The sequence below is a fragment of the Chaetodon auriga genome, chromosome 21, assembly GCF_051107435.1.
Source record: "Chaetodon auriga isolate fChaAug3 chromosome 21, fChaAug3.hap1, whole genome shotgun sequence".
Taxonomy (NCBI): Eukaryota; Metazoa; Chordata; class Actinopteri; order Chaetodontiformes; family Chaetodontidae; genus Chaetodon; species Chaetodon auriga.
Window position 1 is genome coordinate 11,933,969 of NC_135094.1, and position 24,257 is coordinate 11,958,225.

General features: G+C 42.3%; 5 protein-coding genes across 6 annotated transcripts in view; 4 read left to right on the forward strand and 1 right to left on the reverse strand.

The window, feature by feature from the left end:
- Positions 1-924: 924 nt before the first annotated feature.
- armc3 (armadillo repeat containing 3) lies at positions 925-9,092 on the forward strand. 2 transcript variants are annotated; one of them, XM_076761612.1, is made up of 18 exons: positions 925-943; positions 1,162-1,217; positions 1,422-1,539; positions 1,931-2,056; positions 2,318-2,386; positions 2,495-2,670; positions 2,818-3,012; positions 3,099-3,282; positions 3,435-3,587; positions 3,673-3,781; positions 4,422-4,671; positions 4,929-5,065; positions 5,377-5,545; positions 5,804-5,898; positions 7,459-7,542; positions 7,787-7,954; positions 8,230-8,392; positions 8,493-9,092. In XM_076761612.1, exons 2-18 carry the CDS (start codon positions 1,170-1,172, stop codon positions 8,697-8,699), a joined length of 2,451 nt encoding a protein of 816 aa, XP_076617727.1. In that variant the 5' UTR covers positions 925-943; positions 1,162-1,169; the 3' UTR covers positions 8,700-9,092. The 2 variants fall into 2 exon arrangements, with proteins under 2 accessions (XP_076617727.1, XP_076617728.1); XM_076761613.1 differs by lacking the exons at positions 925-943; positions 1,162-1,217; positions 1,422-1,539; positions 1,931-2,056 and having other exon boundaries at positions 2,375-2,386; positions 2,546-2,670.
- A 238-nt stretch (positions 9,093-9,330) lies between these two features.
- On the forward strand, positions 9,331-11,975 carry msrb2 (methionine sulfoxide reductase B2). The gene is made up of 5 exons (XM_076761662.1): positions 9,331-9,591; positions 10,148-10,245; positions 10,528-10,604; positions 10,724-10,871; positions 11,075-11,975. The coding sequence occupies exons 1-5, from the start codon at positions 9,483-9,485 to the stop codon at positions 11,204-11,206; spliced, it is 564 nt and encodes a 187-aa protein (XP_076617777.1). The 5' UTR covers positions 9,331-9,482; the 3' UTR covers positions 11,207-11,975.
- A 921-nt stretch (positions 11,976-12,896) lies between these two features.
- Positions 12,897-16,549, forward strand: c8g (complement component 8, gamma polypeptide). The gene is made up of 7 exons (XM_076761375.1): positions 12,897-13,079; positions 14,133-14,278; positions 14,785-14,855; positions 14,950-15,057; positions 15,220-15,324; positions 15,580-15,615; positions 16,460-16,549. The coding sequence occupies exons 1-7, from the start codon at positions 12,897-12,899 to the stop codon at positions 16,477-16,479; spliced, it is 669 nt and encodes a 222-aa protein (XP_076617490.1). The 3' UTR covers positions 16,480-16,549.
- A 1,326-nt stretch (positions 16,550-17,875) lies between these two features.
- LOC143339921 (lipocalin-like) lies at positions 17,876-19,237 on the forward strand. The gene is made up of 6 exons (XM_076761477.1): positions 17,876-18,032; positions 18,226-18,365; positions 18,467-18,546; positions 18,636-18,749; positions 18,853-18,954; positions 19,045-19,237. Exons 1-6 carry the CDS (start codon positions 17,937-17,939, stop codon positions 19,062-19,064), a joined length of 552 nt encoding a protein of 183 aa, XP_076617592.1. The 5' UTR covers positions 17,876-17,936; the 3' UTR covers positions 19,065-19,237.
- A 1,846-nt stretch (positions 19,238-21,083) lies between these two features.
- Positions 21,084-24,257, reverse strand: part of cntnap2a (contactin associated protein 2a) — a 296,814-nt gene continuing 293,640 nt past the window's right edge. Inside the window, exons 25-26 of the mRNA XM_076761762.1 lie at positions 23,845-23,916; positions 21,084-23,593 (exon numbers count right to left, since the gene is read on the reverse strand). Coding sequence (XP_076617877.1) covers positions 23,394-23,593; positions 23,845-23,916 — 272 coding nt within the window. The 3' untranslated portion in view covers positions 21,084-23,393. The remainder of the gene's footprint in view (positions 23,594-23,844; positions 23,917-24,257) is intronic.

The following is a 24,257-nucleotide window of genomic DNA, read 5'->3' on the forward strand; positions in this document are numbered from 1 at the left end:
TTAATCTGAGGCTCATTTCAGGCACCAGAGCGATAATGTCCCACACTACCAGAGCTAATGTCTTTAGAGGTCATTCTGGTGCACACTGAGCTGTTTCCACTGGCACATTGCTGTGTCAGTGCCTCTCCAAGAGCAGGAGACAACAGTGTGCTGATGCTGTATAGGCCTTGAGCTCATTTGTTTTATGACTCACTCTTCACAGCAGCGCATTTACCTTAATAGCCACTATTCCTATGACCTGCACAAAACCAGCCCCTCTACACATATACACCTCACACTCACTCATGACTTACAAATTCCTCTTTGACTTTTCAGTATTTGTACCCATTCATTTAATAGAGAGTTTAGGCTGCTTGTGCAAATGTGAGTTATAATGATTGATTATTCGGCCATCATTACACAAACTCAGGAAGACAGCTGTAACGGGTCTGTCTTGCAGATGTCAAGGGTTCACAGTTTGCACAGTTTGTTTTTGTCGTCTTTATATTGTACATTTTAATTTGTTGTCTTTTTGTCTCGTCATTCAGTATTTCACTGCACATTTTACTGTTCATAGGCCTGCTGCGGTGTGCGTAAGATATGTATAAAACTCTTTCATTAACCTTACATGTATATATGCCTTGCCAAATTATGCATCGCAGGCCTCTTGACGGTAAACTCTGTCAGTCACGTCAGACATGTTTTAACACTAATCTGTTTTGCTAATACAAAGGGCCACTAACCACAGCTGGAGCAAACAAGTTCAAACCAATAACTGTTCAAACCCTCATGCTGCCCAACGTGGCACCTGTTGCTAAGCAACGCGGTGTCAACCTCCTTTTCCAAAACAGTAAACTTCGAGTCTGGTTCTTCTGGCCGGCTGTCTAATTATAAATCTTGAACTTGCGCCTTACTTTGAAAAAGAAAGAAAAGAAAAAAAAAGAAAAAGAATAGGTAAGTCACAGTGAGTATTTGAGATCGAGATCTGTTTGTTTTGCAAGCGTCATTTGTGATCACTGTTATCACTGCTACTAAGCTGTCAGGCTAGCTAGCTCTGCAGTGTAGCTAGCATAGCTAACTGTGTTCATTGCTGCACGTCATACAGTTGATTGCTATTGAACGACTATCTGTGATAAATAAAGGCTGTTCCGACGCGTTTAATTACAGTGCAGTTTTCTCTAGGTCTCAGAATGGGAAAGAAAGTGAAGAAAGAGGGTGAAAGTCCATGCAAGGAAACGGTGAGAGAATCACATAATGAAAGCCTTTTCATCTTTACGCTTTGACGAAGCCTAGAGCTAACGTGTCCCTGAAAGGTTTGTGTATTTGGTGGCCACAGATGCTCATAGCCTCAAAACAGGCTGTACGTCCTGGGGACAGACATAAGATGGGATATAAAGCATTTTTCATCTCTCTCTCTCTCTCTCTCTCTCTCTCTCTCTCAGTTTGAACCACTACCTGTTGAGGGCAAAACCCCTGCAACAGTAGTGCTGCTGCTGAGCTCCTCAGAGGAGGACATCCTGGTCAAAGCCTGTGATGCAATCCACACATTTGCAGAGAAAGGTGCACCAGGCTTCCCACTGCTAACTCATACACCCATTGTTTATTTATTTATTTTTTTGTTGTTGTGAGCAACGCTACAGCTGAAAGCGCAAAATCTTATTTCCTGGCATGTACTGTGAAATTATCTATTATGTTTCCATGCTACCCTCATAAAGCACTTTTTGTATGTAAGATGGGCTGGCATGTTTAAAATTCTCAACGTTATTCTGAATCAAAACCTTTTTTCACTTGTGTATCTTACTATGTTGAGTCCCACTTCTGCCATCTCCTTTTATATTTAATCATATTTCATCTTAACTACTTTGCTGATACAGAATGAATGCCCACAGGCACTCAGGTCTGTTTGATACCACGCTAAATTTTCCTGTTCACTGTCTCCCCCTGTTGTTAGGAGATGAGAACAAAGCTGCTCTGCTGGCATTTGGGGCATTGGAGCCTCTCTGTCAGCTCATCACTCACAACAACAAGCAGGTCAGACGCAATGCATTCATGGCCTTGGGCATCATGGCCACCGACGGTGAGTCAGACAACATACCAAATCAATGCAGACTCGCCATCTCAGTCATTTGTGGCTTACAATACAACCGATGTGATTGGCTGGTAACTTGCAGACCACATTCCTGACCATCTATCTACTTGTCAGGCAATTGGCTTTTGAGACTCGTTGACAGGCTACAGTATTCACTGTTTTGTTGATTTACAGACTGAGTGACTGGCTGATGGGTCGGATCACTGATGAACTCAGTGCTTAACTTTGTCTCATGTTTTTAATTGAAAGGTGATGCAAAAAATGCTCTGAAAAAATTAGATGTCATCCCATCAATCATTGGCAAACTGTCACTTGAAGGTGAGTCATTTTGATCGTGAGATGAACAGACTCAGCAGAGATTTACTTAGCTCTTATTAATTAGCTCTAATTTGAACTAACAATGCAATTTTTTCTCTCCTATTCAAGAAGATGTAGTTGTGCATGAATATGCAACACTGTGCTTGGCCTCTCTGTCAGTGGATTTCATCTGTAAGGTCCAGATCTTTGATAACAAGGGCCTACCACCTCTAATCCAGCTCCTATCCAGTCCAGACCCCGATGTCAAGAAGAACTCACTAGAGGTCATCTTCAACCTAGTTCAGGTGACTGAAAGCTGTCAGCTTTGAGGAGGCTATGCAGTTATTAGGCTTTTAGATAAGTAGAAGTTACATTTATCAGTATCTCAAAAGCCATAGGCTCAGGATGGGTGACATTCAAATTGTCCGTTTGCATCCTCTGTTTGTATGAAGGACTACCAAAGTCGTGTGGCAGTGCATGAGCTGGGCGGGATCCCTCCACTTCTGGAGCTGCTGAAGTCAGATTTCCCTGTCATTCAGCATTTGGCTTTAAAGACGCTGCAGAATGTCACCACTGATAAAGATACATGTCACACCTTGAGGCAACAGCAAGGATTTGAGAAGCTCATGGATATCCTCAGTAACACGGTAAGTGTGTGTGTATGGTAACATGCTCATGTGTGTCTTCATGCTGCCCTTTAGTGCCCTCCATTCTATCTCTTCATGTTTTACAGGACTTCAGTGACCTTCATGCTGAGGCCTTACAGGTAGTTGCTAACTGTCTGAGTGACAGTGACAGTTTCCAGCTGATCCACAAGGGTGGAGGACTGACGAGGCTGATGGAGTTCGTTCTCACCCCCAACATGCCTGAAATCCAGTCCAGTGCAATTAAATGCATTGCCAGAGTTGCTCAGAGCCGTAAGCACAGAGGGGGACGAGAGATAATCATTTGCTCTTAACTTTCCAGCCATAAGTTTGTCGTAGTTGTAAAGGCACTTACTTTAGCTGTGTGTTTTCTGTCGTTTCTGCAATGTGTGTGCATGTACACGGGTGCATGACTGTGTGCGCAGCTGAGAATTTCAAAGTGCTCCATAAGCAGAGTCTGGAGAAGGTTCTGGTGGAGCTTCTGTCTGTGGCGGATGTCAGCGTGAAAACAGCTGCCTGCCAGGCTGTGTCCACCATGAGCTTCCACCAAGCCAGCAAAGACAGCTTCAGAGACCTGGGTACATACACATTCACACAGCCACCGTAACATAAACACACTCACCACAATCAAGTGTGAATGTGTTGGATGACTGTGTGTTTCAGGTGGTATCCCCGCAGTTGTACAGTTGCTGAAAGATGAGAGTTTGGCACTGAGAGAGGCAGCAACCCAGGCCCTCTCTAACCTCACACAGAGCAACCAGCTCAACGCATTGTGAGTGACGTTTTGTTTGTTATTCTTCAAATAAGTTGGGTATTTTGTGTTCTCTTCGATGTAAATTGTCGTACCTACAGTAAGTTACTCAAAAAAAGATTGAGTGAGTTTGAGTGTGTAGGCCACAAAGTATTAATGATGTGTGTAACTTATTGCCACATGTGTAAAATATTCAGTGATAAGTTTGCAGTCTCTAAAACTTAGAAGGAGGTGGTATTTTAAGGTTGAGCAGTACACCTTCATCTCCACCATTTCACAAATGATTTAATGCTTCATCTGTCTTCTCATGGCTGTCCCTCACTGAAAATCTCTTTACCCCTCTTCTGTCCCTTTCTCCATTTTATCTCCCACCTTTTTATTCCCCTGACAAATCTTCCCTATACCCATCATCTCTCACTGCCTGACTTCATATTTCAGTATTACTGTCTCCTTCAGCTCTCAGGACATTACCATTTAACTCCACCTCGCCTACATCAATCCTTACTATCTTACTTTTAATGTTTGTTTTCCCCTATAAACTGCTTATTCGTGTAAATCAGGCGTCTCATGTGCACATTACAGAAATACTCTTGTATGCTAAGTTGTGAGACTGCATTTATATCCAGCTAGGTTTGAAGTAAATCTCCCATTTATCTTCCAGTGCAGTGTATGAGGCAGGAGGCCATGAGATCCTTGTCCAGCAGCTCTATGAAAGCTGTCCAGCGACTGTGGCCAATTCTGCTGCCACACTTGCCAACATGGCAGGACAGGAGGTCGTCCGCTGCAGCATCTTGTCACATGGAGCCATACAGGCTCTGGTGGAGCCCCTGAAGTCCACAAATACGCAGGTGCTGGTCAACACCACGCAGTGCCTGGCAGCGCTGGCCTGCGATACAGAAGCTAGGGCAGAGGTTGGTGTTTGCATGTGTCTTATGACTGCAAAGTGCTGACTTGTTCTCATGTTTGCCAATGACGGAGTATTATGAAATTTGGAGAAGTGTTTTGGATAAAGGAAGTATCATTTACTGATACTGTTTTTATTCCTAATCCACAACCAAATACATAAAAAAGAAATATTCATCATGAACACTAATTTTATAGAAATTACCCAACAATATTTCATATGCTTTTGCCTGACTACCTAAAATTCACTTCCTGTCCTACTCAGCTGCAAAGTGCTGGAGGCCTTCAACCACTGGTCAATTTGCTGCGCTCCTATCACAAGGAGGTGCTGTGTAACGCATGCCTGGCGATCAATGTATGTGCCAGTGATCAGCCCACCACGGTGGACATGTGCAAATTTGGGTGAGACGCTTCAATTACAACTAACAATGACATCAGGGCATGAATGGTGAATTGTGAAATGTAACTGAAACCGGAGGAGCATTGTTGAGAAGTGTGAAGTAAGTGTGCTGTGGTTGGAGTCAACTCAGAGTAGTTTCTTAAAAAGCCAGTAGATGGCAGTATAGGGCAGTGTTTTGTGTGGCTACATAAGAAAAGTATTGCTCATTTTGGTCATGTCTCTATGTTTGTTAGAGTGTGCATTTTTACATTTATTATCAATGTCTGAGTATCTGTATGTGCTTGTATTCCTGTTCTGTTTATCTGTGTCTCAGAGCCCTGGAAATGCTTCAGGAAATCAACCAATCAGTGCATCGTAGGAGCAGTTTTAGCAAGTTGGCCACGATCAGCCTCCTTAACTCCAACTTATCTGTTAAATACAGCCTGACAGGTCATTTGGCCTCCACTGATGTTATTAGTGATGGCTTCTATGATGCTGGGAAGGTGTGTATGCTGTTGGCATTTATGTGAGACAGAAGCCTCAAACACATGTAAGCTAAGAGGAAATGTAAGAATGTATAGACATGCTTATAAATTTTCATTCTGGGGCTTGAACTTGTTGAACTGATCTGTTTCACCAACGTGATCACAACAGCGTTTTCCTCTTTTTCATCTGTCTGTCATGAAAGAGGAAGACATACTTTAGCAAAGGATTTTCTAACATTTTGATTTTTAGCATAATGCTATTTTTCTCTCTTTCAGGCTCGTGCAGGTCAGAGGATTCTGACTTTAGAGGAACTCTCCAAGCAACCTGTCAACCAGCACCAGCCAATCATTGTTATCAACACCGCAACAGAGTATGTTTTCTTGAATCTTTTCAGAATAGTCAGAAAATCTGAAAAACATTTTTACTTAACATTGTTTATTATTTGTATTAGTTATGTTCTAACCCAGTTAACTCCCCACCCCCAAACTGTGATCGCTAACTGGGCCTCTTACACTTCAAGCAGAGTGGGAAAGTAACAAGAACAATTGCACAGATAGTGACAGAGCATGAGCTGAGACTTGGCAAGTTTCCTACACTACCAGCCACACTATGTAGTTTGTCAGTACAATTTATTGTGGTGGTTAGATTACTATCACCCTCCCCTCCTCTGCTCCAATCCAGTGCTCCACTTCTTTCCCTTTCTCTTCTCTTCCTTTTTCTCCTTCTCCCCGTTGCCTTCAGTGTGCCCCGTTAGCGTGGCCTCACAGAGTAAACGATCCCATTTTCTGAAGATGGCAACACACTCAGAGTAAAAGAGCCTTTGTGTTCAGACTAATGGACTTATGCGCACAACCATGAACAAGTGCACATGCATGCACACGCATCAAGATTCAGCTGAGGATGCCTGCACATAATTCACATGCATGTTGACAGAGAGGCACACACACACACACACACACACACACACACACACACGATAAAACAACTCACTATATGTATTTAAGGCTGTAAATACAGCCACACACTAACGTTCCCACATGCTTTCAGCATTTTGATGAATTAACATTTGCAAAGAGGGCAGTACCCCCCCAGGGTACCTCAGGTCGATTCCATTGTCCCCCCTTTGGCACGCACACGCACACACACACACACACACACACACACACACACACACACACACACACACACACACACACACGCACACACACACACACACACACACACAACATCTCAGGCATTCCTAAGCACTGTGTTATGTAATCCATCCACCCATCCATCCAAAGCAAAATGCCGCTTACTAGAATAAATTCAAGTTTTCTTCCTCTATCTCCACAGTGTCAGATATAACTTGTGTAACTTATATTGTAATTACTCTGACCATGGTTCAGCTTTTGCTCCAGTCTGTCTGCAGAATATCTCAGGAACATAAGAATGTGGTAGACTGGTAAGACATGATGGTGAAGCAGCTCCACAAATTTTGCAAGCATACAATTCCAATCTTTTTGGCCATAATTCTTAAATAGCAGAGGAAGAGACTTGATTGCGGATGTTATTTGTTTTTTTAGGTGAAGAAAATGTGTTTGGAATAATGTGTTTGGATAGAACAGCAAATTAAAAAAAATGTTCTGTGTTGGCAGACACTTGGTACATACCTTCTAGTTTAATAATAATGTGGCAGAAATAAAAGCTATAATGTTATTACTTATTATTGTGCACATGTGTTTTCTAAAAGTGTTACATGCATTTACTCTTCTCATGGATGCTGGCGAACCATTTCAGAGACAAGAACAATAAGAAAGACAGAAAATAACTAATAAAGCAGAGTAACTTACACCTAAATGTTCTATATATGCAACACTGAACATATACAAAAAGACCAGGGGGAAAACAGAATAAGAGTGCTGGGTTCAGTTTTGTCTTTCTGTGGCAGAGAGACAGTGGATGTGCCAGAGGAGAGGCAGAGCAACCCATCAGAAGCAGACACCAGCAGTAAAGCAGAGCGCAGGACACCAAGGTGAGACTAGGATTCTTGGGTTTATTTGTTGTAAAGATCAGTGGTAATTTAGGAACCAATTCTACATACAAAACAATACTATATGACTTAACTGTATGGGGAAGTGCAGGTTCATTGAGGCTGTTAAATTTGTCTCATTTTGGTATAATTTTCAGTTCAGTCCTAAAGAATCACTATTTATATTCCTCCCTATTTTTAAAACGCTGACTGTGATTTCATCTTCATTTACCATCTCCCTCTACAGGAAGAAGAAAGAGGATGAGAAACAGAAAGATGAGATCCGGCCTGAGTCTCCTACAGAGAAACCGTGGAAGATGATGGATGATGTCTCACTGCAGCTTCTAGTCAAAGAGGCCAAAGAATCCGTCTTCCCACAGAGTGATGAACGAGAGCAGTATGCTGCCTTGGCCAGGTAAGAAATCAATGCAGTCAGCATGTAACCAGTATGCAGGGATGTCACCACAAATGGAGAAGGAAATCAAGTTATAGTAAATGAATGGCACTCTTTTTTTTCAAATCTCCAGAATGACACCAACTCATTAAATGTGGCATATAACAGCATTATGCAGATACAGATACATGGCTGACACACAGTAGAAACATACCATTGTGAGACTTCAGGATGTCACAAATTTGGAAAGTTCCTGCACTGTAAGGGGTTCTGTGTGCATTCATTTTGGGTGTAAGACTCGTGAGTGATGCCATGGGCGGAGCAGTGGAGATGGAGAAGTTGCATGAATTCCCGTGGGTGCTGCACCTCAGCGAGCTCAAGTTTCAGCTCCAGTCAAACGTTGTCCCCATTGGTTTGATCAGCAGGGGAATCTACTGCCATAGGGCGCTTCTCTTCAAGGTACCACGGACCCAGCTACCACACAGACCCTCTTCATTCAATCCGTCTCTCGTTTCCAAACAATCATTCCCTGACCTGTCTCTTCTCTTTAACTTTGCAGTGTCTTGTTGATTGCATTGGTATGAGCTGCACGCTTGTTCGGGGTGAGTACAACCGCGCTTGGAACGAGGTGCTCCTCTTCAGCGGGAATCCCTCCAGCAATGGGCATTCTTCACAGCCCTGCCGCTACATAGTGGATCTTATGCACCAGCCTGGAAGCCTGTTGAGAGCAAATACCCCTGCTGCTGTGCAATACCAGACTATATAGACCAACACTGTAGTGTAGAAATACTGTAGAATATAATGCTGTGACCAGACATTGAGGTGCATTAGATTATTGATTTGCATTGTATGTGTATTTGCTGTATGGGCAGCCATACAGCATTAGTCAAATGGTCAGTTTGTTTTTTGGTGTATGTACTGGGCAAATGGAAAAAACTGCTCTTTGTCTATGAGTGCAGCTTCCTCACCACAGAGGACTCACAATGTTGTAACTACAGAGAAATAGCAGGTAAGGTCAGACAGTTGCACCACAGTCAATTTCTGCAAATGGTCTTTACCAGTTTTTTGTGCCTCAGCTGAGGTCAGATATTTGAAAAGTCTGTATTTCCAGATCATTTATTTGAGATTATTCAGCATTAAATAAAATTCCTCTAATATGTGTCTGCTTTTTTGTCATTACACTTTTTAGTTTATAATTACTTCACTGTACCATTGTTGGGAACCATGAAAACACTTTACAGGATTCCTCACCCACCAGACCCCAAACCCCAATTTAGATTCCCCCCTCGTCATACAGCTGCTACGCATTTATTGTATGGTGCTCTTTGAACATCGACTGGCAATGAAAAGCCAGGAAACACTCCACTCTGACCTATATAGCTGACAGCGTGATTTTTGACCGGGTCACCCAGCGATCAGCCTGCATCAGCTGGGGGAGGTCCGGCGTGAACTCGCCGTGGCATGAACGATCCCGACGCAGCAAGCGCATTTGGCTTCCGCTGATATGTGCACTTGACTTTAGACAAGACCCAACACGGTGGCTGCAAACATGTCTCGTTTGGTAGGTCGTCTCTTCGTCGTCGTTTCTCGACGCGCGACAGCCAGATCAGCGGCGTTACCGAGGAGGATCCCAGTCCGTCCCGTATCCACATCTCAAGGTACTGGGTGAACCTTTGATTTCTTTACTATCACTTTGTTCTTTGGGTAAAGTTACTCTGCCCCGTGTAGTGTCACAGGCTGCAAAGTCCCGCTGGTTCAGCATGCTGCAGATGTTGGATATTGGGACATTTAAATCTGCTGAAAGCAAGGAAGAATAAAAAGCAGGTAGATTCATGTTCATGTTGTTTGTGCAAAATGGACTGTGGTCAAAACAAGAGTGACCAGTACATTTGGGATTAGCTGAATTTTAGTTACTTTAGGAGTCATAATTAAACGATAAGCCTATTTTATGACTGCTCTGTCCTGAAATGTTGCCCTCTCCTCTAGTATATGATCAGACTCTTTCTAAATGTGGCTCCAAAGTCTTCAGGGTTTGTAGTCTTAAGTGTGGGTTTTATTCTGAAAAGGTTTTTGAACATCCTGCCATAGCTGATGGTTTTCATTATCTATCAGTTGATTGATCAGGAACAGTGGATTAAATGTTCTTTTGGTAGGTTCCACATACACATTGAAGCTCCTCTGTGACGTCCTCACTGTGACCTCTGCTCTCTGCAGGCCTGTGCTCTCTCACACGATACGACGAGACTACAGACTGGCAAAAGAAACTGACCCCGGAACAGTATGTAGTCACCAGGGAGAAAGGGACCGAGGTGGTGAGTACTGCTTACAATGTGCCCATCAGTACAGGGATTTGTGTCAAACACATATCTCAGTCTACCAGACTGACATACATATTGTCTCGTAGACAGCACAGTTCCAGGTGGACTTTGGTCATCACTGTATGGTTGAGCTGATTAGTTCAGCCTGCCCAGCTAAAATGAGGACTGTATTGTCCTGCACTTACAAACTCATGACAATGAATAACATGGAAATCAGTGGTCTTGTGTTTCTGCTCTTAACACTGTGTATCTGTGTGTATTTGTGGGTGTTTTCAGCCCTTTAGTGGGATCTACCTTAACCATTCAGAAGTGGGGATGTACCACTGTGTCTGCTGTGACGCTCCACTTTTCAGGTGACTGTTTGCACTGAACTGTTAAAGGAATATTTCCACACATTATTTCTGTGTGACATTTTATTTAGAAGTGTATTAATAGATGCTCATTGAGGAAATGTTCTTCCCTCTCCTGATAGTTCAGAGGCTAAGTATGATTCTGGGACAGGCTGGCCGGCATTCAAAGAGGCTCATGGGACATGGGAGCGGGATGAAAGCCACGCCTCCATTATTCGTCGCCCTGACAACAGCCTGGGGAGTGAGGGGACAGAGGTCCTTTGTAAAAATGTGAGTAGTGTTCTGAACTATGGAGCCAAAGTTCATGTTTGCCTATAGTTGTTCAGCTTTATGTACATTTTTTTTATTAAACAAGAGAGTTAGGATTGTTTCAAGAGAATTTTCAGAATTTCATGCATGGCTTTCTTCAAATACAACTGGCATTTTGGTATTTTTGGTTGGCTTACGACTTGGGTTTTGTGTGTTTGATGCAGTGCGATGCCCACCTGGGTCATGTGTTTGATGATGGACCAGACCCAACAGGTCAGCGGTTCTGTATCAACAGTGTGGCGCTCACGTTTAAACCGAGAGGAAACAACAAAACTGACAAGTCTGAGGAAAACTGATGAATTACACGAACTTGCCAATACCAACACACACTTCCTGTATGTTTCGTTGCAGGCCAGTACTTTAAAGGAGGCAAAATGAAGGTCCAGAATCAGAGCAGAGTTCAGTCCATGGTTTTGACTGATACAGGTCTAGAAGTGAGAGGCTTTGTGTGGCACAAGGTATTTTAATGTTTGAATTTCGGTGGAAATGGACTTCCTGTGGTTGATCAAACTGAAGGACACTGAACTGAGCTTGGTGTCTTGTTCAGAAATGTTGGATATATGCACTGGAGAAAAGTCTACAAACCTGCCGATCACACATTACAAGATTCACACAAACCCAACCTGAAGACCATCAGATCCTTTAGTCACCTCAATCACTTAATGAAGAACTTTTTTTATATATATGTATATTGTTTTCTAATTTTTGTTCAATAGGTAGGTTTGTCTTGATGAATGTTAACTGAATGAACTTTGTTTGGATGAGCAACTCCACACTTTAGTTGGAAAGATAGTGACTAACTCATTGATGTTATAAAAACTGAATTGTCTTTGAACATCATTGTGATGTTTGATTTGTCTGCATGTCTCAAAAGTGTCAAAACACGCTGGGCCTGAATTAAAAAGACCTCTTTTTCTGAAGAGATTACGAAACACAAGAAGTGACGACATTGCTGCTTTGTTTGTTTTCCCTCTGGTGTCACATTTACAGATCAAACTGACTGACTGACTCATGCAAACCTGGCTGATAATTTGTCAATAAATGCACATTTTCTTTGTTCTGTGATTCTACGGTTATGCTTTACTGTGGCCCGTCTCCTAGAAATTACATCTATATAGAACTAATTAGCAACAGCAAATACATTTTGAGGGAAATCTAATGTCGGCTGACTTACGAGTTGTATTAACATAATGAAAAAGTGTTGTGTGAAATGTTTACTGACAACATATTTCATGTGTTTTCTGCCAAAATAGACGATCTTGCAATATGCTATCCACTTATAGTGACTACAGCATTGTTAAACCTTTTTCTGGTTATGTTTAGCCACTGACAGCAGTTGGTAAATACTGAGGAAACATCATCTACTTTAATACAATAAAAGCCAGCAGTGACTTGAGGCAAGATTTTTTTTAATGACATTTAAAGTGCTTTTATTGCTTAAACCTAACCGCAGACAGGGGACTGGATGTGAACCCTGGATTCTGGTGTCACAGTCCTGCACTTTGTATGTCTGCCCTCCACCCCGACCTCCTCCCTGCCGCTCCAGTGTGGTACATAAATGCAGTGTTTCACTCACTCAAAGAAAAAATGTCTCTGAAGAGTTTATTAACATTTTAAAGTCAGTCATTAATGAGAATTTATGGCTGCCCCCCGTAGTTCAGTTGCACATACCGCAGCGCTGCAGTGTGGCCTCATTTCTGCCAGGAAGCCGAGTTAATATTTAACCTGACAGGCCATCCTGTGTTTCACATTGTTTGTCTCCTGCTCCCTGTCTGTTTATGCATTTCTTCTGTGTCTGTGTGTTCAAGATTGAGTAAAGCACATTTGGAATAGCAGACCACAGCTGGAGACAGAGGGGACAGAAACCCCAACACAAAAAGAAGTGGGAAAGAGTTTAGAAAAAAGAAAAAAAAACAACAACACAAGAACCTCAGGATCCTATAGGAGACGAAGACTGTACCTCAGTGTATTATTGTCAGGGCTAGGATGGCTGGAGTATGGCGTTTCATGTTGGCAGTGGTGGCGGTGATGTGCGTGTGTTTGTGGGGATCCACTGAGGCTGTAGGGGGGGCTAAGAGTCGACCACGACCCCAAAGACGACCTCCTAAGAAGCCAAAGGTTGACCCTGTTGATGTGACCCCACCTGCACAGAACATAGACATGCAGCGGGTAAGACACTGGAGGGAGCGACAGAGGTACAGATCATACACAGCACTGTATGCCTGCTTCGCTCTGTGTACTATTTTTGCATTATGTCTGTGTATTAAGTGCTTTTCTCAAGTAATTCTTTAATTTAAAGAGTTTTTTCTATTCAAGTTTCTGACTGGTGCCTTTAAATCAAACTACAGAAGCAGAAGAGGGTCCACACTACATATGGTTTGGAAACAGAGTGTCCGTTTTTAATTTCCACGCAAAATTAATTGTGACAAGTCCGGGAAAAGACTCATGGAAAAGAGAGAACGTCTCATTTTGATACATAGAGAAAGGACTGTGTCCACAGCACCAGCCACTGTGCCGTCACTTGACCTTTGCACACTGCCAGTTCGATTACGTCTCTCACTTGTTTGTGCCACAATGTCACAATAATACAAACAAACGAGATATAATCTGTGGAAAACATGAGAAATTGTCCCAACAGAGTAGCCAAAAGCTGGTGTTGCTTTGGTGAGAGCATACAGAAAATGAGCTTTGTGCAGCAAGGACTATTTTGTGCAGTGACTAATGCAGCAGGTCTTCCTCCTTATCTAACATAATGGTAAATGTGAACAGATACTAAAACAACTGAGATTTAAACTCTACTTCAAGACCTGCAAACTTCTATCCAAGCACCCATCCTAAAAAGAAAAATGTTACAGAGAATTGACATTCTGCTTGGTGATGGATTAGTGTGGCGGCTGTAGAAATGCTTATGTAATTGTGTCAATATGGTGTTTTAGGCAATAACGGGGATTTTCAGTGAAATAGAATTTGGATAATAGAGCAGGACATTTGAAACAGATGTATCCTTTTTCAGAAAGTTTCAGATGTTACCCTAAGTATTCAATTAGGGCTCATTTACCTCTGGAGCAACAGAAAGGCTTTACAGGCTCAGGATCATTTGATAAGATGAAATGTTTGTCAATCACCAGATCAAGTCTTATTTTCCAATTGCTGATATTAGGCCAAAAGTTTCTTGCTTATTTTTTCTATCTCCGTCTGACTGATCCTGCCTCTACGTTGCAGATGACAGGAACCTGGTACCTGCTAAACACCGCCTCCAAATGCCCCTACCTGATTAATCATGGCACCAAGGTGGAGCCGACAGTCATGACCCTCACACGTCCCTCTGCCTCTGACCAAACGCTGTCTGTTAGCACAAAAACGCGACAGTAAGTGCCACCGTCTGTGTGTGTGCAGCTCACTGTCACTATTCAGTACCTCGATTTATCAGAAGAGGGGGCAAATACGCCACACTAACCTCACGCTCCAACCACATATGTTTGATTTTATTTGTGACTCCTCAGAAACAGGAAGAAGGAGTCAGAACAGTTAAATCCATCAGCTTTCCCTCATCATTTTGAAATGTTTTAGGTCATCCTGACCTGGCTTTTGTGAGACAACAGGGAGTAAAAGATCAAATTTAAATTGAAAGGGTGTGTGCCTTGCGTGATATTTTCTTGTGATTTTGGGGGTCATAAATTCTATTCGACCCAAGGAGAGAAAAAAAAAAAAGTTGTTTTTTTTGGTCCTTTTTTTAGTTCAATCCTGAGGCATGTGGTTAAGATTGTGAAACACAGTACATAAACTGCATCTCATAAACAGCCTGCAATTCTACTTTTCAACTTTAGAGAGAGAGAGACTTTATTTTGCTGAACGTTTGCTGTCTCTCTCTCAGCAATCACCAGTGTTGGGAGATATTACAGGTCTACAATCTATCACCAACTCCAGGCCAGCTAACACTTAAAGGTCAGCGCCTCTTTTACGTCCTTATTCAGCATGATAAATCAGAATGCAACACAGCATCCCTTTGTCTAACTGTGCTCTCTGTTTTCTCCACCAGGACCGCGTCCTGAGCTGAACACCGAGATAGTGATCGGGGAAACGGACTATGACTCCTATGCGATCATGTACTACCAGAAACGGGGCAAGATCACCATGAAACTCTATGGTGGGTTCCTCATTCATGTGACAGTTGTTTTTTTTTTTGTATCTTACATCTAAAAGCCAGCTGGTAGTTCTGATAATCTTGTTTTACATGGGTGAACTGAGACTATATGTTTAAAAAAATGCATTATAATGTGATATTGTGCCTTCTGTGCTCTGTATGCAGGCAGGTCTGTAGACGATCTGTCAGAGCCAATGCTGACCAAGTTTGAGCAGCTCGCTGAAAAACAAAATCTGGGACTGGCATACCTATTCCCCTTCCCCACCTACAGTAAGTCCACCTCGACCTGAAACATAAAATGAACTGTCAGCAACTGTAATATTAATTATGAGGTGGCAGAATAAGCCACAAGGATCTAGCTTGAACAGATCTCCAGTATTTGGTGTATTTGTGCTGCTTCTCAAAATAAAAGAAAGAAAAACAATTAAAAGCATATTGCATTACAATGCAACACAATGTGCATCTCAAAGATTACACATATGTACACCTGCCTTTAAATAACTGTTGATTTTTTGGGCTATGTAGGTCACTGTGGTGCTGTGGACCAGGACCATATAATCAGTAAGTAATCAAATAACTGGTAGCCATAATGCTTTGATAGAAAGAAAAAATGTGATAATTATAAAACTCATATTGGAAAAGGGGTAGAGGTAAACGGAGCTGCTGACAAACCCCCATTACATGCCGACATGTTTCAAATGTCACTTTCCAACAAGACGGGTTTTCCGGAATCCGTGAAAAAGCATCAAAGGATTTTCAGTTGTTTAGCCGTCAGTGTAGCTTGCTGGCTTAATGTACAGAGTATTTTCACAGGTCATTGCACACGGCAGTACATTCAGAACCTCGCTCCTGCTCTGCAGTGCTCCAGACTCACAGTATTTCATCCTGCTCGGTGCAACTGAGAGCAGGTTCACTGGTTCAGTGAATTACACGTCAACCATCATTTCAGCTTTGCGGCTGCAGTTGTGCTGAATGCACTTTTGTTATTTTGTTGAGTGCTGAAATAAATAATCTCATCTGTTAACTATTCCAATTAATATTACATGTGTAACGTTATAGTATTTGCATTTCATGTCAGTTTATAAGAGTATGATTTGGGGTGAAGAATTCACAAAAAAAATCCCTGAAAGAAGTTGTTTTTTGCAAAAGCACAGCAGACATGGATTCAGTGGAGAAACAGAGAAAGAGATTGGTCGAGAGCAGCTCTTTAAGGAAACCAATGAACTGCTTCTGTGACCTTCCCAAACAGTCTTCACGTTTGCCCCTGCAGGCTCTGCATGTGTTGGATTCGACTTGTAACATTCAGTGATTTTAACGTTGTCAGCATGTTATCTAATCTCCACTGACAGATTAAAACTGCAGCAGAGCTTCTATATACTCTAACCTGTCACTCTCTGTTACACAGATTGTGTCCCCACATGCTGAAGAGGCAGAGCTGTGCAGCAGACACATCCAGCCCTGCAGTGTTCGGCAGTGGTGCAAATATCTCAGTATTGTATGATTTAAAAATGTGAACACCGGCAAGAAAGTTCTTGAAAGACTGCACCCCGGTCTTAAAACTGTACAACTGTCAACTTTACATGCCGCCAGTTACAGATAAATAAAACAAACTTGAGCAAAATCAAGTTACTGTCAAAGATTTTAGTTTTTAGGTCCGCAATGGGCCCTCAGCCATCAGCTGATTCAGAGTGTGTGTCTGTATGCATGCATACCCCCTCTCAAAAAGAAGGGGTGGGTGGGGGCGCTGGACTTAATGTAGCCCAGATGTGGAGCCCTAAAGGGGTAAAGAGAGTTTAGTTATAAAACTGGTGTTTTCAACACTGCCCCTAGCTCCACCCAGCACCTCTGAGTGTGTGTCTGTGTGTGTGTTTCTGTCTGAGAGTTTGTTACATAACCAGCTGACTGCAAGTCGGTGCCTGTCTTGTCTCTAACAAAGGTAGCTCTGATAAGTCCATCAATACACGCCAGCAGTTCTGTAAACAGTTCACAGCCAATCAGCACATTACGCACTTACTCAATAAATTAGACCAATTCTTCGACACAGGGGTTGATGTCGGGGGTATTATGTACCACATGCAGCAGAGATTTATGCAACATTTAACATCATGCAAGATGATACAGATCATCCATGTCTTCTTCTCACTGTGTTGTTACAAAACTGAAAAGAGTGAAAAGCAGCTCTGTTAAATTCCTCATGAAGGTTTTATAAAACTATTAACACTCAATGAAGTGCAAGGAACAATCCAATCACTGTATGCAACACTGGCAGAGCTTTTTATGACAAATGGTGAACTTTTGCCACTGTGTTGTTCTTAAATATCAATGCCTCAGCACCGCTGGCAATGCGGTTTGCTGCAAGAGAACATATGTCCACAACAAGTTCTAATTTTGTATCTTACATAAGAGGAGTTTACTGGCACATAGGGTTGATTTGAGTATATTTTCAAGTTGCGAAATCTTAGCAAAAACTACCTCTAATCTCTTCTTTTTTGCTGTGTATGCGGTATGTCTTTTTGGAGCTTTCATGTGCCATATGGTGAAGAAATCTGCCCTCTTACCAAAAAGCTGTCAATAGTCCAGGCATGGAAGAGGGGGCAGAGGTGTTAAAAGAACCCTATTATATACCAACTCTCCCTATTCTTCCCTCCTCACCTCCCCCTTCCTCCATCCACACGTGCCAGTTGTGTAACGGCAGTGATTTGCATGCCAGAGGATGGGAGCCAAGGACTTTTGTAATGCAGAAACTAGCAGGAGGGGGGAGGGAAGGAAGAGGAGGAGCAGGACTCTGCAGGATATAAGGAGGCTCCACTTGCCCTTTCCCCCTTACCTTGTCCTGATACTCTACTCACTGCAAGCGAAGATCAGAACACCAAGGAGAAGCCATGAGGAGCACACTGCTGAGGATGCTGGTCGCGCTGATGTGCGCTCTGGCGTCCTGCACTGATGTCAATCCTATGAAAGACTTTGACCTGGAGAAGGTAAGAGAGAGGCACAAGTATTACCACTGCAAGACAGTTTGCTTGCTGATATTCCAAAAATCGGCATAGAAAAGAGTTATTAGTGTCTGTGGTTGGTTGAGATGTTTATTGCAAGACAGGTGTGGTGTCATGCATGTGCTGCAGTTTAGATCATCTCTAACCATCTATTTCCCACCTTCTGTCTTTCTTTTAGATGGCAGGCAAGTGGTACCTTGTTGGCTTTGCCACGAACGCTCAGTGGTTTGTGGCCCACAAGGAGGGGATGAAGATGGGCACTGCCATGTTAGCGGCAACGGCTGGAGGAGACCTGGACCTCTCCTACGCCAACCTGAAGTGAGTGATTAACACGTAATCTTACCGTCAAAATATCAGAGTATCCTGATGATTCTCCTGTAGAAAAGAATGCTAGCTTAACTGATCTGGGTCTCTTCTAGCGCTGACGGTACCTGCTGGAGAATGACTCACCTCGCACTGAAAACCGACACCCCAGGACGCTTCACCTTCCACAGCCAGGGTGAGCAGAGCACGCACAAACACGAACACACAAAGAAACGCAAACACACAGACTCAACAGCCTAACCTCTCCGTTTGTGCTTTCACCAGTTTGGAACAACGACAACGACATGCGCTTTGTGGATGTTCAGTATAATGACTACGCTCTGGTCCACACTATCAAGACAAAGGACGGTGTGTCTGAGGTCCTCAACAAGCTTTACAGTAAGTCAGCCATCAGCCACACCACAGCAGCCAGTGCACTGTGTGATGAATCAGCCGATTCAGGGTTTGGTGAAGGTTAAAGAAACCCATTGTGTGTTCGCAGGTCGCAACCCTGAGGCCAGTGTTGCCATGCAGCAGAAGTTTACAGAGTTCTCCCTTCAGACTGGCATAGATGCTGACAATGCTGTCATTTTGCCTAAGAACGGTAGGTCACTGACACTTAAGTGCAAATGCATTTTAACTGATAAATGGCTCAGATCTTTGCTCACTGGCCTCCCCATGTGCGTTGTTGCAGCTGAGTGTCCTGAGGAATGAGGAGTCCCCCGCCATCCCCCATCTCTGCTCTCTGAAGTCCCAGGCTTTCATCTCAGAAGAGCTTTGTTTCCTCCCCCTCTGAGATGTTTACAGATGTTTTTGTAACTGCTGATTTTCATTTGTAGTGTTTTTATCTTTTGTTGAAATAAGCCAATAAAAATAACATATAAATATCTCAGTGTTCATTCTTGGTAGAAAAGCATCTTAAAGTCAGATCAATACTATAAATCGCACCACATATTGTCCCCTGTTGGCTGACTAGATCACCAGAAATAAATTGCACTATGCTGGCCTGTGAACACATGGGGCTACAAAACGCATGAGGCTCTGATAAGATTTGACGTTTTAACACAATAAAAGTCGTTTTAAGACACACAAACTGATTGAAGAGCGGCTGTACGACTGGAGTAGCATTTACTCTTCACCGTGCAGATGGGCTGCACGCCCACTTACGATAATAATAGTAATTATTATTATTTTTATTATAAGAAAACAATGAATATGCCTTGGTTGTACTCTGGAAATGTGAAAATACTGTCAGCTTCCTTTGAGTTGGTCTTATCATGTCACCGTCAATAACGTTAAATGGGATTTCACATACAACGTGTTTACTGGTCTGATGGAGGCTCAGTTGTATAAAGCCTTTTTGTCGCTCCTGAAGCAGCTTTGCAAAGTCTCGTCGGTTGTGTCTAAAGACCATAATTTTGAAAATGAATAAAATGTGTGTGTGACGAGTTAAAAAGAGGCGAGTTTACTGTACCACGCCTCTGTAGTCCGCCCCTCATCTCTACTTGAGACCAGCAGCTCGAGGCCACATTAGTATTAACCGCTACTAGCATAGGGGCTAATGCTAAGAATCTCTGACAAGTCTGTCGGGGGTGTAGTGGCATTTTGGGTAATGTAGTCACGAGGTTTATGTAAAAAGAAATGGAGGATTGCCAGCTAACCCGTATTCATCGGGGCATCCTGTATATTGGGGTTAAATTATTGCTATTTATTGATAATATTCCATAGAAGGCTTATAACCCTTGGTAGTTTTTAATAATGTGATAGCAGTGTGCTGGCACCTGTTGCACACATGTATACTTTACACGGATACTCAAAGTCGTATCCAGTTGCACTGAATACTGTTTTCTCAACCATGTCAGAAGGAAGCTGCACCATGTCACCACAAGGGGGCAGCCTATCACTGACTGGACTGTCCAGCATCATCCAGTGACGATGCCTTCATATGATAATAACAAAGTAAACGGTTAAGGACTGAAAACACAAACTGAGCTGTCAATTTAACTTAAATCTGTTTAAAAAAATAGCTTCTTCCAAAAGGCTCATGAGGGCCAGAGACAGATACACTAAATACATACATGCAATAACAGAAAACTAGTGCAAAGTGATAAATGGAGCATGGACCGACATTTAGCTCAGTCAGTGTCAATAAAGTTACTTTATAAAGTGACCCATTAGAGAACATATATAGTTGTGACTCATTGCCTCTGACTCAGTGTCCCTGTTTGTCTCACGTTACCCTCTTTACTTCTCTTCTTCCAGATTTCAGGCCTGCAAACTTAAGTGGCATAAAAATAGTGACAGTTCTGTGAATAGGCCTGACCTTGGCTCTGTGACCCAACGCTTTCAGTGTGTCTGTGCTGTTGCTGTCACAATCTGTCTGCCCATGTGGAGCGCGGACCCCCCCTCACACAAGTAAACAAAAAAAAAAAAAAAAAAATCACCAAAAAACTGCGCATCTACATGAATCGGAGAGTGCCACAGGTTTTGTTATAGGATTTGTTTTAGACTCATTCTTCAAAATAAATGATTCATGGCACTTCTTAATTATCTTTTTATATCATGGCGTTTTCACTTAATTAAATGGCTGTGGCACATAGCTGTAGGTCATTTGTCAGACTCAAGAGCCTGATGCCATGATTATTACATGGTATAAGGCCCGAGGTGTCCTTCATAATGTGTGTTGTCTGACGATAAGTCAACATGCAAGTGATGCGTACAAAAAGACTGACATTAAAGATCAAACACTCTTTATTGAACTCAATAGAACTGAAAGCAAAACATATGGTTATGATGGTTTCGTCTGTTGGAGCTGATAATCCATTACCATCGCCGTTATGTTCAAACCACATATCAAGGGCCCGTGTGCCTGTTTATGTATAGTCTGAGTAATATAGTTATTTAAAAAAAAAGGAAAGTCACTCGTTTGCCTTCATGGGTGCGATGCGTGGGCAGAGAAAGTCTTCTTTGAGGCCGCAGTAGAAGGCAGGCTGAGTACACCAGCTGTCCTAATGTCTCTGTTAATGTGATCTGCAGTTAGCACACGACCACGAGGCGACGAGGATGTACAAAATCATTCATGTAACGGGGTGACATGGTGGCAGTTTCACCAAACAGACACGCAAAAAGCAAGTTCACAATGAAATAACAAAGTTGGCAGCTGGTTTCAACTGGAACACATTGTTCTGTAAATGCTACGGTAAAGGTAAACATATCCAACAGGAAAAACAACATGGTTAGAAAATATACATCTTTTAAAAGCATGTTGGACAACAGTGGCACTGCCTAGAATGAAGCTCAATTCCGTGTTGAAAAAGCAGCAGCCTCCTCATTCTGAACATGTTGCTCTTGTAATTGAACGAACCACCTTGACTCATGCTCTTATCAAACATGCATGTTTTGCGTGTGTATATGCGGCGCAGAGCGTAGGTGTAAAGCTCTTGTGTACTGTATAGTGAGCGGCTCTCCTATACGTTAACGCAGCAGCCCCTGCTGCACCAGAACCTACACAGCTATGCTTGAAAAAGTCAGACTTTTTTTTTTTTTAGGATTTGAAAGAAATTTGCTGGATTTTTTAACCCGAGCATTCTGAACTCAATTGTGGCTAAGATTCATGGGTAGTTGAACATAGCACCACACAAATCAGGAAACACAAAAACACCTGAAAAATCAGATCAATGAGAATTCATTCAGCAGCAGTCAAGTTTTTGTAGTTTGTGCTCAGTAGTCTAGGGCAAGGCGACATGGCTCAACACCTTGAAGGCACAACGGATTCGTAAGCCAATTATCATCTTAACCTCTTCCAGACTTTGAACAAATATTGGGTTTTTTTTGTTTTATGCTGCTTCGCCCAGTTAATGCATGGAGTTCATGGAGTGCATCATACAACTCATCTTTTCTGATACTCTTTCTGTCCAATATAACAAATCCTATTCATCTGACCTACACATTATACGCACCAGTGCATGCATACACTAAACTCACAGCCCAGCGTCAGTGTAAGATGTAAAAACACTGAGAAACTTCCTCAACTCAAAGTCAAACATTTAATGCAAATTTCTGAACCGATCGGTAAAATGTTGTAAGACTCAAGTGTTTGGCAAAGAAACAAACCGACTACTCAAGTCTGAATGAGTAAAGGCTGACGGTTTCACTCAATCCAAATGAAAAGAAAGCTGCCGTGTCGAGCTAAACCAACGATGGAGTGTCATGATTTCCCATCATGCTCCGAGAATCCCCTCTCTGCACTTCCTCAGAAAGGAATGTCCCATACAATCGAATGTCATAAGATTTCAACATAAAACTCTATATTTGATACATATATAATGTAATGGACAGACTTATGATATCATTGTAATATAGATCTGGAATTTATCATAACTGTGTGTAATGGACTCTGAATAAATCTTTTGAGAAAAAGAAAAAAACAAACAAAATATTGTATTTACAAAGTGACTTTTGGCATCCATATTCAACTCTATATTACCACAATATAGGTGGCATGTCGTTTGACAGGTATGAGTGTTGGCAGACTGGTGCAACCGCAGCCTGATTAAAAAAAAAAAAAAAAAGGGTTTGGCATGTTGATTTGATCATTTCTGATATAAGATTTTTGTTAAAAAATAAAATCAAAAATGCAACAAAGACTGGTAATAAATCTGTGCTATCACACGACCCGGTAAGTACAATTATTTGTCATATACAGTATTCAAAGGACTCCTGAAAACTCCCAAGCACGATACAAAGAAGGACAAGCCGGTTAGTATATACATGTACAGTCTGTTCCAGCTGTGCACTGCTGCATAACTGTCCATCTTCTCTGTCTAATACTCTGGATATATATAAAAAAACCAAACAAACAAACAAAAAGATTTCTGTACATGTCTTTCCCGCGTCCCTGCCCTCTCTGGGAGATTAATTATTGTCCTATTGAATAGCCTTTCCTTCGTCTCTCCCGTGATCGGTCAATTGAACCTCCTCCATCTCTGTGGTAACCGGTGGTCTGACGAATCACTTCCTCCCTCAAAGTCCCGTCATTGGCCGTTAGATGAACCACTCCTTCTTTGATTCATCGATGGTCTCTGGGTTGTCGGTGCCAATGATGGCCGTGTCCGCCGATTCCCCGGCGGCCTCCCCGCTGCCCTTGGCCTCGTTGGTGTGGTAGGTGCCTTTATGACGGAACATGTAGCGGATCAGGAACACCAGGGTGCATAAGATGGTGAAGATCACCACCGCAATGATACCTGCAGAGGACGCAGACATGTACACAAAAACAAGCGTTATTGTGTTTTCAAGCACTGCTTTGCTTCAACCAACTCTGGAGCAAGGTTTAGAGCTGGTAGGTAGAGCTGCAACATTTATTCAACTGATAGAAAATGCATCTGATGAATCGTTTTTAACCAAAGATGCCAAACGGCCCTTGGTTCCATTTCTGAGCATGTAATATAAATTGAAGAGCTAACATTAACACTTCAAATCTGTTAAGACTCTTTACCTCCAATGATGGCTGAGTCTCTGTTGACTCCATCAGGAATCACTCTCTCCTCATTGAAAGGGAACTCTGCATCTGAGTATGGCGAGAAGAGAGAAACATTCAAACCATACACTCACATAAATAGACTGAAGGAACGTCTAAGACATTTTATATTCATTCTAATAATATAACTAACTTGAATAGCCACACTAGAACAATTTGCACAAATGGAAATACCAAACCGGTGGACAAAGTGCATTTTAAGGTCAGGAAAATACCGACATGTCAAAGTCCAGCTTGCAGCAAAAAACAGAGCCATTGGTCTTTTTTCAGCTGGAAAAATGTCATATGGAATAATTATGATGCAGAACTCATGCTGAATTCTAACTACAAAGCTATGCTTTTCAAAACTTAAACAAAACCAGAATGTATTG